Source organism: Astatotilapia calliptera, chromosome 15, assembly GCF_900246225.1.
Source record: "Astatotilapia calliptera chromosome 15, fAstCal1.2, whole genome shotgun sequence".
Lineage (NCBI taxonomy): Eukaryota > Metazoa > Chordata > Actinopteri > Cichliformes > Cichlidae > Astatotilapia > Astatotilapia calliptera.
In genome coordinates this window covers 25943916-25959802 of record NC_039316.1, presented here as the reverse complement: position 1 = coordinate 25959802, position 15887 = coordinate 25943916, and the positions used below count along the sequence as shown (strand labels likewise).

The following is a 15887-nucleotide window of genomic DNA, read 5'->3' as shown; positions in this document are numbered from 1 at the left end:
TGTCGTCGCCGCCGTTGCCGTCCGCACGGTCGGCCCCCTGAACTCTTTTTGTCTTGGACTCCTGTGCTGTCGGCCTCCTGGCCGGCCCCCTGAACTCTTCTGTTTTGGACTCCTGTGCTGGCCGGCCCCCTGACCTCTTCTGTTTTGGACTCTGTTTTCCTGTGCTCTGGTGTGCTTTTCTTTTGGTTTTGGACTCGTGTTTTTGTTTTTCTTTTTGTCTTTTGACCTTCTGGTGCTCCTGTTTTGTTTTGCCCCGAGTCCTCCGTCCTGGACCCCGCCGCCCGCCCTGGTCGGGTTGTTTTCTGTTTTTTCTGGCTGTTTTTTGTTGGGCTGTCTGGAGCCAGCCTTTGAGGGGGGGGTCCTGTTATGGTCCAGAGTCTGCGACTCCGTGTTTATGTTTAGTCTATTAGTATTCTGTGGTTTTGGTTACCTTGGGTGTTTGTATTCTTCTGTTCATGTTCCTATGTTCTGTGTCCCCCAGTCTGTGTTTAGTTGGTGTGTTATGTCATTGCGTGTATGTGTTTCCTGTTTTATTGTGAAGGTCTGCGTCTTATGTGAGTGTTTTCAGTTTGCCTCCCTAGTCTCGTCACGATAATCACTCCCAGCTGTGTTCCCCACCTGCGTGTAATCTCCCTGTGTTCTCTGGGTGTATTTAAGTTGTGTCTTCTGTCATGGTAGTTGCTGGTTCGTCTGTGTTATTTCCCGTCCACCCTTCTGTGTTGATTCTCTGGTCATTCTCCCTGCATGTCACGTTCGTATTCCGCAGCCTGCAGTTTGGATCCATTATTATTCACACGGCTTGCCCCGGCAAACCGTGACAACGGAGGAGTTAAGAGCTCTGCCCACCTGGGGTAAGTCTTTTGACTTGTCCCCTTTTAATGAATGAAAGCTGCCTAAAAGAGTACTGACTGCCGCTGCCTCCCTTTCTTTAGCGCACCGGGGCCCAGAACGCGGAGAGGAAGGCGAGGACGCCGCCAGGTTTCCCTCCTGCACCGCTTCACTGGATTTTTAATTCTTAGTGACTCTTATACCGTGGCGGACGCCACTGGACTTTTAATGTTGTGTTTTATTGATTTTTACTGTGTTGTCCCCTGGCCAGGGTTGTTTTAATTCATTTTATATTTTTAACTATTTAAATATAATAAATTATATTTTAACTATACAGTTTTTATTCGTGTGCTTTCCCTTGGCGGCTCCACTGCTCTGTCCGTTTGGAGGAAGGTTTCCCTCCTTTAAAAAACACTGTGGAAATAAAATCACCTTCGCTCCGTTACATTATGAGTACATCTGCATCTCTGTTTTCAGCTTCAGTGCAAAGACCATCAACAAGTGACATGTCTACAGCTTTCTTTTCACCTTCACTACCATCAGGCTGAAGATATTGCACATTGTACCAGTTTTTGTACTGCTCTTTTGCTTTCCCCGCTCTGCCTAATACTCTGGCTGTGTGTTGAACACTGTTGTCTCTACAAGTAAAAGTGATCAGCTGTCCTGCCCTTAACTTTACATCTGTAGAAGAGACAGGATCAGTGTATGTAGAGGGCTCATTTGCAGTTTGTGTGACAGACATGTTTTCTGTAGTGTTAGTTTCTCTGTCAAAAGTGATGTTTTCTTCCTCACTAATACTCTGTTCACCATCGGGTGCTTCTGTCTTATCATTTTTAACTGTCTTCGTTGTCAGTGTCAAATCAAATCAAATCAAATCACTTTTATTGTCACATCACATGTGCAGGTACATTTGTACAGCACATGCGAGTGAAATTCTTGTGTGCGAGCTTCACAAGCAACAGAGTTGTGCAAAATACAATAACATAAACAGGCAAAATATACGAATGGCTAAATCTGAAACTAATAAATATATGTACAATATATAATAGTATATGCAAAAAAAAAATTTTTCTGGATGTGTATACTAAATGTTTTTCTACGTGTGTGTGTGTGTATACACATATTTTACAAATTAAATAGAGTCAATAAATAAAATATATAAAAATATACAGAGTTGAGACATGTGCAAAACGGTGGCATTACTGTACAGTATGGAGTGCATAATGTTGAAGTTCCAGTTGTGAAGCTGAGGTGTCTATGACGTGTTCAGCAGTCTGATGGCCTGATGGAAAAAGCTGTCTCTCAGTCTGCTGGTATGGGACCGGATGCTGCAGAACCTCCTTCCTAATGGAAGTAGTCTGAACAGTTTATGGCTGGGGTGACTGGAGTCCTTGATGATCCTCCCCACTTTCCTCAGGCAGCGCTTCCTGTAGATGTCTTGGAGGGAGGGAAGCTCACCTCCAATTATCCGTTCAGAGCACCGCACTACTCGCTGGAGAGCTTTGCAGTTGCAGGCGGTGCTGTTGCCGTACCAGGTGGTGATGCATCCAGTGAGGATGCTCTCAATGGCACAGTGATAGAAGGTCCTGAGGATGCGGGGGCTCATGCCAAATCTTTTCAGTCTCCTGAGAAAGAAGAGGCGCTGCTGCGCCTTCTTCACTGTTTTGTTTGTGTGTACTGACCACGTAAGCTCCTCAGCCAGATGTACACCAAGGAACCGGAAGCTGCTCACTCTCTCCACAGCAGCGCCGTTGATGGTGATGGGGGTGTGTACTTCTCTGCACCTCCGGAAGTCCACTATCAACTCCTTTGTCTTTGCGACGTTGAGGGTGAGATGGTTGTCTTGACACCAGTGGGTCAGGGCGCTGACCTCCTCCCTGTAAGCCGTCTCATCACCGTTGGTGATAAGACCCACCGCTGTAGTGTCGTCCGCAAACTTCACAATGATGTTGGAGTTGCTAGTGGCCATGCAGTCGTAGGTGTAGAGTGAGTACAGGAGAGGGCTCAGTACACACCCCTGTGGAGCACCAGTGTTCAGTGTGATGGGGGTCAGTTAATTGATGGTCAGAAGCTTCGTCCGGTGCGATGTCCGGCCTATCTATTGAGCAAAGTGGCTAAGAGCTATGGAAAGATTGCATATACGCTTATAATACATGTATCACATATAATCTAGAAACAGGCCTGAATAAAGACCTGAGTGTATTCAGCAACCTGCTGCGTTTGAGTTTGCTTGGTAACAGATGACTCAGAATAAGTCAGGAAGTGTACTTCTGAAATGTCTTTGTTTCCTCTGTAAAGTGTGCATTTTTTGGTGGTTATTTTGAGGAGCTGTCTGGATGAGGCTATTTGAATAACCAGGTTATTCATTGTTATCTTTTATTCTTTTATATTCTTTTATTAAGTTTTAAGTAGTATCATTTGATTAAAACATTTATTCAATATATTACACATATAGTTTCAGTTGTGTACGTGCTGGCCTTCGGTCTGGTGGAAAGGTTACAAGGTTTAGTTGGTGAGGTGAGAGGTGAAACTGAGTGCATTTCAGGTTGACACATACACACACACACCCACACACAGTAGATAGGCTCATTTATAGGTGAAAGTTTAATTATATTTTTCTTGTTACTGCAAAATTGTGCCTGCAAAAGAACAGTTTGTTGCAAAATGTGTGCCTGATGTTCCAGACAATAAGCGGGCGTCCGGCAGCGACAGGAAGCACCTGCCATGGAGACGGAGACAATGTTCTTTTTTAACTGTGTCACAAGTTGTCAACAGAACATTTGTGGTTTTGAAACTTATGCATGTGATGACGCATGAGGGGCGTTCTAAATTTCCCTGATGATATAAAACAACTGATTGTGTATTGTTCGAGTGAGATCGATGCTGTCTGCATACAGTGTTCATCTCCCACACGTGTGTTCATTAAAATCCTCGTTTGACTCCACCCGGCTGGATCAGTGTTGTTATTTGGATTACCTCCTGTATCCCTCCTCAATATTTGAACCCTTAACAATCTTAATTGCTTAATTGCACTTTGGGGATAAATAAAGTCTCTCTGACTCTGACTCTGATTAGAAAGAAGGAACTTGACTTATTGATGAATGGAAAACCCACTGTAGGTGTTTAGTGGTTAGACGCCAATTGACTCTGGGCAGAGCAGACCCCAGCTGAGAAAGGGAGACTAGACACTGCTGGTGGAGTTGAGGGTGGCTTGAATGAAGCTTGAGTGCTGAGATTCGGAGATGGGGAGCAGGTGGATTGCACAAAGGAGTCTGCGAAGGAGAAAGACAAATGCAGATGAAATTTAAAGTACGAGGCATGAATGTTGATTGGCCTGGAGAAGGGCGGGAGAAGGTGATTGGACTAGACCGGTGATGACACCTTTTCTACTGTAACATTTACAACCACAAAGTTAGTTTCAGGTATGACATTAATACCATATAAAGTACTGTTGAAACACAATTATATACAGTAAATGCCTCCTGTAACTTGACTCTTATGGTTTTGGGAGGTGTTTGTTCATCTGTCTGTAAACCTGATAAACTGCATTCTGCCAAGGTAACAGCATTGGCATCATCAGCTTGCAGTCAGGTGAGATGTACAGGTTCCTTGTTTTTGAGTCAGATACAACACAGACACACCTGAGCGAGGATGTCCAATCTCTTTTTCACACTTTCTTTCCATCATTTTAAGGTGAAACAACAGTGACAGGTGAGTGAGAACAAACTCAGCAGGTTTTATTCCTGGGTATTTGTTTTTCTCATTTCTGACAAAATTAAAATTGCAGGGTACAAATGTTTATGTAATTAAAAGTGCTAAATTCAGAATCTTGTTAGTGTCAGAGTAAGGTGTTCTCATTCTGAAGAGCACGTTAAAAGTAGGAATACTGCAACTGTGTCTTTTTACTTCAGGTACGTGCTGTTGATTTTCAACAAATACAATTCACTTTCCTCCCTTAACATGTTTGTCCTTTTTAACTGGACATATGAGTGGTTCAGAGGTCAGACAAGTTTTTATCCAGCTATCATCATTATGGAAAGTAAATGAAGAAACACTTTCAGTCATGCGATCTGTCAACCAGTGGCTGAAGCTACATCATTAAGCCTTTTTCATGTTTCATTAATTTCCTTTGTGTGTGGATGAGTCGATCAGCCTCAGAAAGCTTTATTAATCTTTTCAGTGGAACAGACTATGGCAGGAGCAATGAAACAGAGCTCTGGGATTCGAAGTCTGTAGCCTCACCATCACTGAGTGAATGCAGTGAGCTGTGGTTTCAGGCTTAGCAGAGGGACCAACAACAGCTTAGACAAAGACTGCATTCCATTTAAGCAATTTTCTATTATTGTTCGTGCATGTTAATAATTTACTGGAACATAGAGATGAGTCATTGTCATGGTATTAATTCTACCTGTACATTTCCTGTTGTGACAGCTGAAATTCTTCCAGAGTAAGAGTTGTGACATTAAGCTGGCGTAACAGCAACTGGTCAAAAGAACAGTCATATTGATAACAACACTAATAAACACATTTACTAAATGAACTACAGTGGAACCCCGACTTACGAAAGTAATCCGTTCCCGAGGTAAGTCGAAGCACCCATCACGCCTTTTGAGTGAGGCGATGCTGGCTGGAGACGAAGTTCTCAGTGGCGGAGGCTGAAGAAAGCATACGTATGCATGCATACAGCACCACCACGGGGAAAACTGGCATAACATTACGGTGTAAAGTTCTTGATTTTTTTCATTCAAAGATTAATCAGGCTTTAAACATAAGGAGGTAGTGCAACAGACACTGAAGTGCATGTTAAAGACGAAAGAAAACATTATTTTTATTAACAAACATTTTTAATCCACCAACAGCCCTGGCATCTAAAAACACTACAAGTGACAAAGAATGGCAACAAAAAACAATGTACTATTCATTCAGACATTTTTACACAATTATTAACACTTCAACTTTCTTTGTAATGTCTGCTTGTATTTTAAGAAGTATCACATCTGGGTAAAAATATTACCACTAACTCAAAATTAGAGGAATAAGTGTACATATGTGTCAGTTGTATGCATGCATGCATACATATGCTGCATGTATATAACATTCTAAACATTCTAAACATTCTAAAACATTAAAACTAAAACTTTCATATTTTTAAAACTTGTATTGTATAATTTTTTTAATTTTCTATTTTATAATTTTTTTTATTTTATATTTTTGTGCATTTTTATGTTTTTTAACTAATCACTACTGCTACTTTCATCGCTTTTTTCACCTTCTAAGGCACACTTTCACCTGGTTGACTTGCTGCTAGCCTCTTTGTGAAAAGTTTATCTAACAACGTCTGTCTCTGTCTACTTTTCAAAATGGATATCAAGTGGGAGAGGCAGATGTCACTAAAATGCTCTATAGCACGAGTGGTAAAGTTCTTTTCAGGGTGATTTTTTTCGACAAAATCGGCCACCTTCTGAAAATCGCGGAGAATGTCCTTGATATCGCCCGATGGTATGACGGCCTCCTCCTCCTCGCCGAATTGTTGCTGTACTGATGAGTGCTGCATCGCTTCCAACTCTTGCAGCTCTGTCGTTGACAACTCCTCTTGATGTTCAAGCACAAGGTCGTTTATATTCTCCTCCTTGACCTCAAGTCCCAGGGCGGTGCCAAGATTTATGATCTCCTCAACTTTGACTTCAGGTTGAGGTTCCCCCTCCTTCCCCTCAAAGCCTTCAAAATCTCAAGGGGCAACAGCATCAGGCCACAGCTTCCTCCTAGCAGAATTTAGCGTTCAACGACTCACCTCCCGCCATGCCAATGAAATCAACTTGAGTCATGCAACGATGTCGAAATTATTTCTCCAAAACTCCCTGAGGGTGAGCTGCGTACTCTCTGTTATGTCGGAACATCATTCGAACATGTGTTTCGTGTACAGTTTCTTAAAATTAGAGATGACTTGCTGATCCATGGGCTGGGGGAGAGGGGTTGTGTAGGGAGGGAGGAAGAGAACCTTAATGAACGAGAACTCCTCCAGGATGTCGTCCTCGAGGCCAGAGGGGTGGACGGGGGCGTTATCGATGCTCAGCAGGCACTTCATGGGGAGATCGTTCTCCTCAAGGAACTTCTTGACAGCAGGGCCAAAGACCAAGTTGACCCATTCGACAAAGAACTGTCGGGTCACCCAGGCCTTGGGGTTGGACCTCCACATAACCTCAAGCCTCTCCTTTAAAATTTTGTGTTTCTTGAAGGCACGCGGGTTTTCTGAGTGGTACACTAGGAGTGGCTTGACCTTACAGTCCCCACTGGCATTAGCACACAGGGCGAGGGTAAGACGGTCTGTCATGGGCTTGTGGCCTGGCATCTTTTGTTCCTCCGCGGTGATGTGCATACGCTGCGGCATTTTATTCCAGAAGAGGCCGGTCTCATCACAGTTAGTACCTGCTGGGGGGGTGTAGCCTTCTTGGTTTATGAGTTCCTCAAATTTTCTAACAAATTCTTCGGCAGCCTTGTGATCGGAACTTGCTGCCTCGCCGTGACGCACAACAGAGTGGATGCCAGTCCTCTTCTTGAACCGATCAAACCACCCATGCGACGCCCTAAACTCTGGGGAGGATGGGGGTGCCTCCTGCAAGGACGTCGATGCCGTTGGCTGCTCATTGGAAGGTGCCTTGCTTACTAAATCATTATAAATTGAGGACGCCTTCTCGCAAATGATCGTCTCGGTGAGTGTATCGCCAGCCTTTCCCTTGTCTTTAATCCAAACAAGGAGAAACCTTTCCATCTCATCGTGTATGTGGCTCCTCCTTTTGGACATGATGGTGGTGCCCGTTGAAGGTTTACCTGCTTTGATGACTTCTTTTTGTTTTAGAATTATTCCTATGGTCAAAGGATTTCGGCCATTCTCACGTGCAATAGCACTAAGTTTCACACCTCACTCATATTTATGAATAATTTCTCTCTTTGTTGTCATCGAGAGCACTTTACGCTTCTTCTTTTCACTCGAATCGCTTGCAGGCCTCATTGTGAATGAACAATAGGCTATTGGCTAATTGCTAACTGCAACATCAACACAATACGAAAGCCAAGGTGGTTGGCACATAATTCGGAAGGCATTCTAGGCATTCTGGGCATTCTGGGCTCGGCCAATCAGAGCCTGCTGATTTCGGAACACAGGCATTTTGCCGTAACATGGGCAGAAATATTGCCGTTCAGTACCTTCATAACTTGAATTTTCCGTTTAACGGGGTATTTGTAAGTCGGGGTTCCACTGTATATTTGCATTATAAATTATGTGATGGGAAATTATACTGAGCGAGTACATGATCAAGAATTTTGACTTTGTTAGGGAAACAGGGGGAGTTGTTTGAAACACTGACTTCAGTTACAAGTTGTTATTATTGTTACATTAAAACTATGTGGTGTGTATATCAAGAGTTAAACTAGATATTATTTTGACCATATGATCCATGAGCAGGCATTTCTATGCTATTACAAGGGCACTCTACTAATATACTGTACTAATGTGTCAGATCATGTTTTTCTACCAACTCTGTCTTGATCTAAACTACATTCCCTGTTAAGTGTTTGTGGCATTAAGATGCTGACAAAAGGTGTCCACAGGTACATACAGACACATCTGCCAAAGTGCTGAAAACTCCTTCGTTGTACTTCCTGTTAGAGCATGCATCCATTGGACTACATTTTACATTATGACACAACACAATACCAGCTATATTTCTTAACAGATCCGTTAGGATTTGTGGTACTACACTGTACTTTAAATATGCAAGGCATTAACAATTCATGATTGACATACTGAGTACGTAACAGTAAAGTTCAGGAAACACATACAGGTGATCACACCCACAAACTACACCCTTTTTGGCTTCTACCTCAAAGCACACTGTGTTCTGTTGATCTTATGTGCTGCACAATAATGTTTGATATTTAGTATTTACTGTCATATTCCCATATATCATTGTGATGTTGTTTATTCTATTACTCTTGTTCTCTTCTGCTTGTTTTCTTTTTTCTTTCTCAGCAGGTGATCCAGGTGATTGATATATGCATTTTTTATTTCTTTTTTTTTTTCTGCTCATTCTGTTGGTTTTTGTTTTTTGCCCTTCTCCCCCGTCCCTCTTCTCAGCTGTTTCTCTTTCCCTCTTTCTTTCTCCCCTTCTTTCCCCCAGTCAAGTCTGTCCCGTATTCAGTAAATGAAAATAAAATAAACAATAAAAGGTGAATCAAATGGACCATTACGGCAAGGCTGGGATGGTCAATTTGGTAAACCAAAACCGTTGGGCATCTTTCTTTGCCTTTAGACAACAATTCTGATGGCAAAAGAGCCAAACGGGACAGGCAAAAAAAAAAAAAAAAAAAAAAAAGGAAACACATCCTAGCTGTGTCTCTGCTATACTGCCTTGACTTGAAGTACTAATCGCATTTTGCCCTCCAGCTCTCTTCTAATAAATCATGTTCTGTAACTAATAATATTCATGTTATGAAAGTTAAATTATACTCAATGTTTTTTTTGAGAATTTAAATCTTGCAGATTAAAAATGTAAGTCAGTTGAACGATAAAAACCTTTTTGAGCAGTAATGCGCTCACAAGGTAATGTTCAAACATGCAAGACATGTGTCACCTGTACACCTTGAACAGTTATCTTTCAAGGTGCACACACAATAACTACAATTGTAGTTGTGAACCAAGAGATCAAGATCAGAACTAGTGATGGGAAGTTCGGCTCTTTTCAGAGAGACAACTCTTGTGGCACGACTCCCAAGGCAGAGCTGGCTCTTTTGGCTCCCAAATGGCTTCTAATTTATTATCTTCAACAGCATAATATTTTAGCCTTACTTGGCAAATATGAATGCTTCGTGTGTTGATAAACCATTTTGTATTTAGTGTTTTTATGAGCAGCCTTATAACTGCCTAATTTTGTGTATTTCTTCTGTTTCAAAAGCAGGCATTCTTACTTAATTTTAATATTTTAATCAAATGTTTAATTTTAATTTGACACAAAAACAAATGAACAAAACTCTGTAAACAAATCCGCAGAGCAGGAACAGAACCAAACTCAGTAACCAAACAGTATGTCTGGAGAGCAGTTTCTCCTCTGAGTTATTATCTTTTCTGTTTTTGAGAAGACTCTTTCCGAAGGTGCAGCTGTAATGCATAGTCTCCCCTCCATCACCTTCACCAGGTGTGGAAAACTGTGACCTTGGCCTGCCACCAGCTCAGGGGGTCTTCTCCATGTTGGAAAGATAACATCTCATCTCTCAAGATAGCATTGCATCTCCAGTAGAGCATCAGCTCTTTGCAGCATCTCCTGTAGCTCTTTCGTTAAAGAGTCTCCACACAGCAGAAGTTTGTGGCTCCTCCTCCAATTGGCCCTCTAATGATGGAGCTGGGTGGCTGCTGGGGGTGCATTTTGCTGCTGAGGCAGTTATTCTCTGAAGTGCTTCATCAACAGCTCTGTTGTCACTTAATTAAGGCTTTTTAAACCTGCGATCCAGTAATGCAGTTTCTGAGAGGGTAGTGTTGAACTCCATATGCAGAAATGTTTGGTCCATGGCTGAATAAAGAGGTGCAACCAATTCCAACCAATCATGCTGTGTGTGATGTATGTGGGAGGACAGTGGCAACACAATAAACCTTGTTTAAAAAAATTGGGGAGCCGGCTCTCACTTGATGGAAGTTGGCTCTTAGAGTCGATGCTTTTGCACATGACACATCACTATTCAGAACTAATCTTATCTGTTCCACGGTCTAAATTTGGTAGGGACAGAGCCTTTCTGTGGCAAGTCCCAGACTCTGGAGTAGTCGGCCTCTAAATATTAGGTCTGCACAAATGCTGGAACATTTTCAGTCTTTACTGAAGACAAATACTTTTGACTGGCTTTTAGCACACGTCGATGCACTTTTTGCAGCATGAGATGTTTGAAATGTGCAATACAAATAAACTTGACATTGACCTTGACAATAGCTACCGTAACTACAGTTATTGTGTTCCAGTGAGTCCTGTAGACTGACAGAGTTACAGAGTTTGTCTCTCAGCTGGTTCTTTGGATGCTTTTAACCCCAGTAAGGACTCAAGACTCTCAGTGTTGGTAATGAAATTTGTTTCTTTGATAATTGTGTGTTTTTACAGTCCATTCCACCCCCCTCCTCGGCAGCGGCGCCACGGACTACACCTCCGTCACAGTGTTGTTCTGTGTTCATCTGCAACCCAGACTACAAATCTCTCTGTAAGTCTTTCAGACCGATAGATGTCAGTGACTTTGTTCCTCAGCTCTTTCTTTAGTTGGTTGTGTGATGTGCTGCTGTTTGAGATCTGCTCCACTTTGTTACACAGCCTGAAAGTTACATGTCTGGAAGTAGTCAGGCCTGGGTGTGACAGTGAAAGTCAGCTTTCAAAAAGTTGCGGTTAAGCACAGTTAACTCATAATTTAATGGCTCTGCATGTGAGGACCCAGGAGAGCTCTATCCCTATCTCTGATGTCCAAACTTAGCCCAACATTACTCAGGTTGAGCCTTCACAATGAAACAAAAACAGACCAATCAAAACACAAAAAGTGAATATCCTGCACTAAACGCCAGCAACCGAGACAGTTTTCTTATTCTGTGTTATTCTATCCATTTTCTTCCGCTTATCCTGTGCCAGGTCACTGTGGCAGCAGCCTAAGCAGAGAAGCCCAGACCTCCCTCTCCCCGACCACCTCCTCCAGCTTGTCTGAAGGGAACACCAAGGTGTTTCCAGGCCAGCTGAGAGATATAATCTCTCCAGTGTGTCCTGGGTCTGCCCCAGGCCTCCCCCCAGTGGGACTTTCCCAGAACACCTTACCCGTACAACGATTGTATTAGTAGGGTGGCTGCAGCTCAGGTGTCAGAGCAGGTCACTTACTAAACGGAAGGTTGGTAGTTTAATCCCATTCTGCTCCTGTCTGCATGCCAAATATCCTTGGGCAAGATACTAACCCCATGTTGCTCTCCGATGCATTCATCAGAATACGAATGCGTGTGAGTGTTAAATAGGATTGAATGGCCTCTAGCAATGGGCCAAAAACCCCATATTCCCGAAGCACCTCCCACACTCCGAAGGACAGTATTAAATGCCTTCTCCAAGTCCACAAAACACATGTAGACTAGTTCGGCAAACTCCCATGCACCCTCAAGTATCCAGTGTTCAGTGTTTCACGACCAGGACAAAAACAGCATTGTTCCTCTTTTACCCGAGGTTCGACTAACGGATGGACTCTCCTTTCCAGCGTCCTGGCATAGACTTTTCCAGGGAGGGGTGTGATCCCCGTATAGTTGAAACACACCCTCTGGTCCCCCTTCTTAAAGATGGGAATCACCACCCCTGTCTGCCAATCCAGAGGTACTGCCCGTGATCTCTCCGCAACACTGCAGAGAAGTGTTAACCAAGAAAGCCCTCAGGGCGGACCTCATCCACCCCAGAGCCTCTGCCACCAAGGAGTTATTTAACTGCCTCAGTCACCTCAACCCACAGCATGTCTTTATCTTGTTTTCCTTCTCTCACCCCAACCGGTCACAGCAGATGGCCGCCCCTCCCTGAGCCTGGCTCTGCCGGAGGTTTCTTCCTGTTAAAAGGGAGTTTTTCCTTCCCACTGTCGCCAAAGTGCTTGCTCATAGGGGGGTCATATGATTGTTGGGTTTTTCTCTGTATCTATTATTGTACGATCTACTGTACAGTATAAAGCACCTTGAGGCGACTGTTGTTGTGATTTGGTGCTATATAAATAAAATTGAATTGAATTGAATTGAACCCAGAGATAGGTGAGCTGTCCTCTAGCCGTCCACAGGGGATTAAGGAGGTCCTCGACGTATTCCTTCTATCAGGGCCTCAGTGCCTGCCCGCTGCGCGGCACACAATGCACCCAACCCCTACGGCGCCTCCTGCAGGTGGTGGGCCAGCAGGAGGATGGGCCTATGTCCCTTTTCTGGGCTGTGCCTGGCCGGGCCCCATGGACTAAGCCCTGGCCACCAAAAGCTCACCCTCGGGCAGCCTCCCCACTGTCCCTGATCCCTGGGACACACAAACCCCTCCAAAATGATAAGGTAGTGATTTGCGGAGTGGTGCTGTATGTAATGTGTAATTTTAAATGTAATAAATGTCATTTTTACCTTCCAGTGTAAAGCACCTTGAGGTGGCTGTTGTTGTGATTCAGAGCTATATGAATAAAACTGAATCGATTTTGCAAATCTTCTTTTGACTGATTTATGAAATATTCCAACAAAGTATAATAAAATATTACTGAAATGTTTTACTTCACAGGAAAGTTTACTGTTACAGATTTATTGAGACCATCTAGTGTATGTGAGTTCCATTTATACTCTTTGCATGGTAACTGTGAGGTGTTTGTGCCGCAGACTGAACCTGGACCAAGAGACTAAGAATCAGGCCAACAGCTTCTCAGCTGAAGGATGCAGAGAGGACACTTTCCATCAGGACAAACCAGGATCAGAGAACCCGTGACACTCATCTCTCTTTGAAACTATGGCCGCTGCAGATCCCTCAGCTGACTCTGAACTCGAGTATTTATGTTTAGCTCATCTGAACATATGTGGTCTTAGGAATAAGCATCCTGACGTTGAGAAAATATTAACAGATTCTAACATTCATGTGCTGGCGTTAACTGAAACTCATTTAGACAACAGTGTTAAAAACTCTGAACTACATATAGAGAAATTCAGGTTTTACAGGAAGGATAGAAACAGTAATGGAGGTGGTGTCTGTTTCTATATTCACGATCACATGACAGTTATTCAGCGGTATGACTTGGATCACAAAGATCTCGAGATGATCTGGGTTGAGATTTACCTTCCAGATACCAGACCAGTGTTAGTGGGATGTTGTTACAGACCATCAGGCAGCAAAATAGATTATTTAATTAAAATCTGCAGAAAAATAGAAATGGTGTCAAATGAAGACAAAGACATTTTCCTTCTGGGAGACTTTAACTTTGACTGGTCGAAAGAGTCTACAAAAAAGACAAGGATTGATTTTGTCTCCTCTGTGTGTGGACTGACCCAGATCGTAAAAAAGCCTGCCAGGGCGCACGTGACAAATTCACGATCCACATCAAAATATATTGATCACATCTACACAAATATTCCAGCGCTCTGCTCAGAACCAGACGGTCACCAAGTTAAATCAATCAGTAATCATAAGCTCATCACTGCCACTGTACGAAGAAGAGTCCCCAGAAGCAGAAACTCAGAAACAGATCCCCTCAGTGAACCCTTAAAGTCTCCTCCTGTTCTTTCTGAAGTGTCTCCATCAGAGTTTCTTATTAAAAAGAAGATCATGGAAAACAAACACTGTTCTCTTGAGTTTAGGAAAGTTGAGGATAAGGAAGTTGAGAGGTTGATGTCCGACGTTGATGCTTATGTTCTACAAGCTGCAGCTCCATCCATCTCTGCTCCCATATGTCACATCCTGAACTCGTGCATCCACCGCGGCAAGTTCCCATCAGAGAATCTTGAGAGCTGCGTATTCCGTCCTGATCCGATCCTGGAGAAAGTACTCCTCCAGCAGATGCAGGGATACTTTTATAACAATGAACTTTTCACTCATCATCAAACTCTTGGTGACATAACTGATCATTGGCTCACAGAACTGAAAAAAAAAAGAAAAGTTGGAGTTGTATTCATAGATTTCAGTTCGTCCTCTGATGTCATCAGTCCTAATCTGCTGCTTCCCAAACTGAAGTCTTACCATTTCTCAGATTCGGCCATTTCTATAATGAGAAGTTTTCTCTCTGATGGAAACAGCTGCTCATGTCGCTGGACAGACACTCACTGTGAGATGCCACGAGGAAGCTGCATGACTCACTTCCTGTTCTCTGTTTATACAAACGATCTGAAAGTTGCTTTAAAAAGTGCTCATGTTGTTGTGAGTAACAGTAAGCTGATGATGTATCACTCAGAAAAAAAGCACCAGGATTTACAGGAATTGTTGAGAGATGAATCAGAAATTGTGCGTGGCTGGCTCAGAGAAAACAGCATGGTTTTAAAGACGTTCACATCAACAGTAATCAGAACCACGACGCAGGTGAAGAAAATACAAACACTCCTCAGAGCCACACTCAGTGTAAATGTGCAAGAGTTTAACTGGATCGGAATATTAGGAGTTTTACTGCACGATGCTCCTCATCTGGTTTGGACATCTTAATGAAATCTTTCTGAAAGAAAAGCTTTGGTTTGAAAAGGAAGTGCTGTACAGTTTGCTCCTCCCCCTTTTCAATGTAAATATTTATTCTCTCATTTGAGTCTCTTCAGAAGTGGAGAATTTTGTACTCTACCAGTCTGCACCCTGGAAGTCTGTCTGGTGAGATATTTCATTATAGAGGTGATTTATTAGATTATTAAGAATGAGAAAATATTGAAAGGTTGTTGACTTTCGAAGCCAGTGTGTTTTAACTACTCTCTTCATATTTTAATGGTCATTTTATCACTTAATGTGCTTTTCTGTGGTTACATAATTTTATCACTTTCTTTATTTGTGCGCTTCGAAGAAGCAGTGACCAGCAGAGTGTGTGTGTGTGTGTGTGTGTGTGTGTGTGTGTGTGTGTGTGTGTGTGTGTGTGTGTGTGTGCACAGAGAATGAAATAAAATAGGAAAATGAACATTTTGGGATGGATGTGATTTTTACTGCAGTAGTCTGTTAGGGTCAGGGGTCACTGCCTCTGTTGAATCATGTTCCTTGTTTTTGTAAAAAAAAATATATGTGCTCATAAAAAATAAAAAAAAAACAACTCCTCAAAACTTCTTCTTTTTATTGTTGTGGGTCTTCACCTTACAATTTAAACCGTCTAGGCATTATATCAATAAAATTAAATTCTTCTTCTCCCAGCCGTTCACTCCAGAGCAGGATGCTCTTCTGCAAGTGCTCAGAGCATCCTGCTCACTGAAAATCTGAACACCAGACTGTGTTGAAGAATGAAGAATGAAGATTTGTACAAACTTTGTTTTTGCCTCATGTGCTGTATTTACATGATGTTAGCATGTTTCAATAAACCACTGCACCTATTTCCCGCTCAACACT

At 42.7% G+C, this 15887-nt stretch overlaps 1 protein-coding gene across 1 annotated transcript; it reads left to right on the top strand.

Annotated features, from left to right (window-relative positions):
* Positions 1-4468: 4468 nt before the first annotated feature.
* On the top strand, positions 4469-15419 carry LOC113006771 (uncharacterized). The gene is made up of 3 exons (XM_026142940.1): positions 4469-4539; positions 10968-11064; positions 13211-15419. Exon 3 carries the CDS (start codon positions 13338-13340, stop codon positions 15012-15014), a length of 1677 nt encoding a protein of 558 aa, XP_025998725.1. The 5' UTR covers positions 4469-4539; positions 10968-11064; positions 13211-13337; the 3' UTR covers positions 15015-15419.
* The last annotated feature ends 468 nt before the right edge of the window (positions 15420-15887 follow it).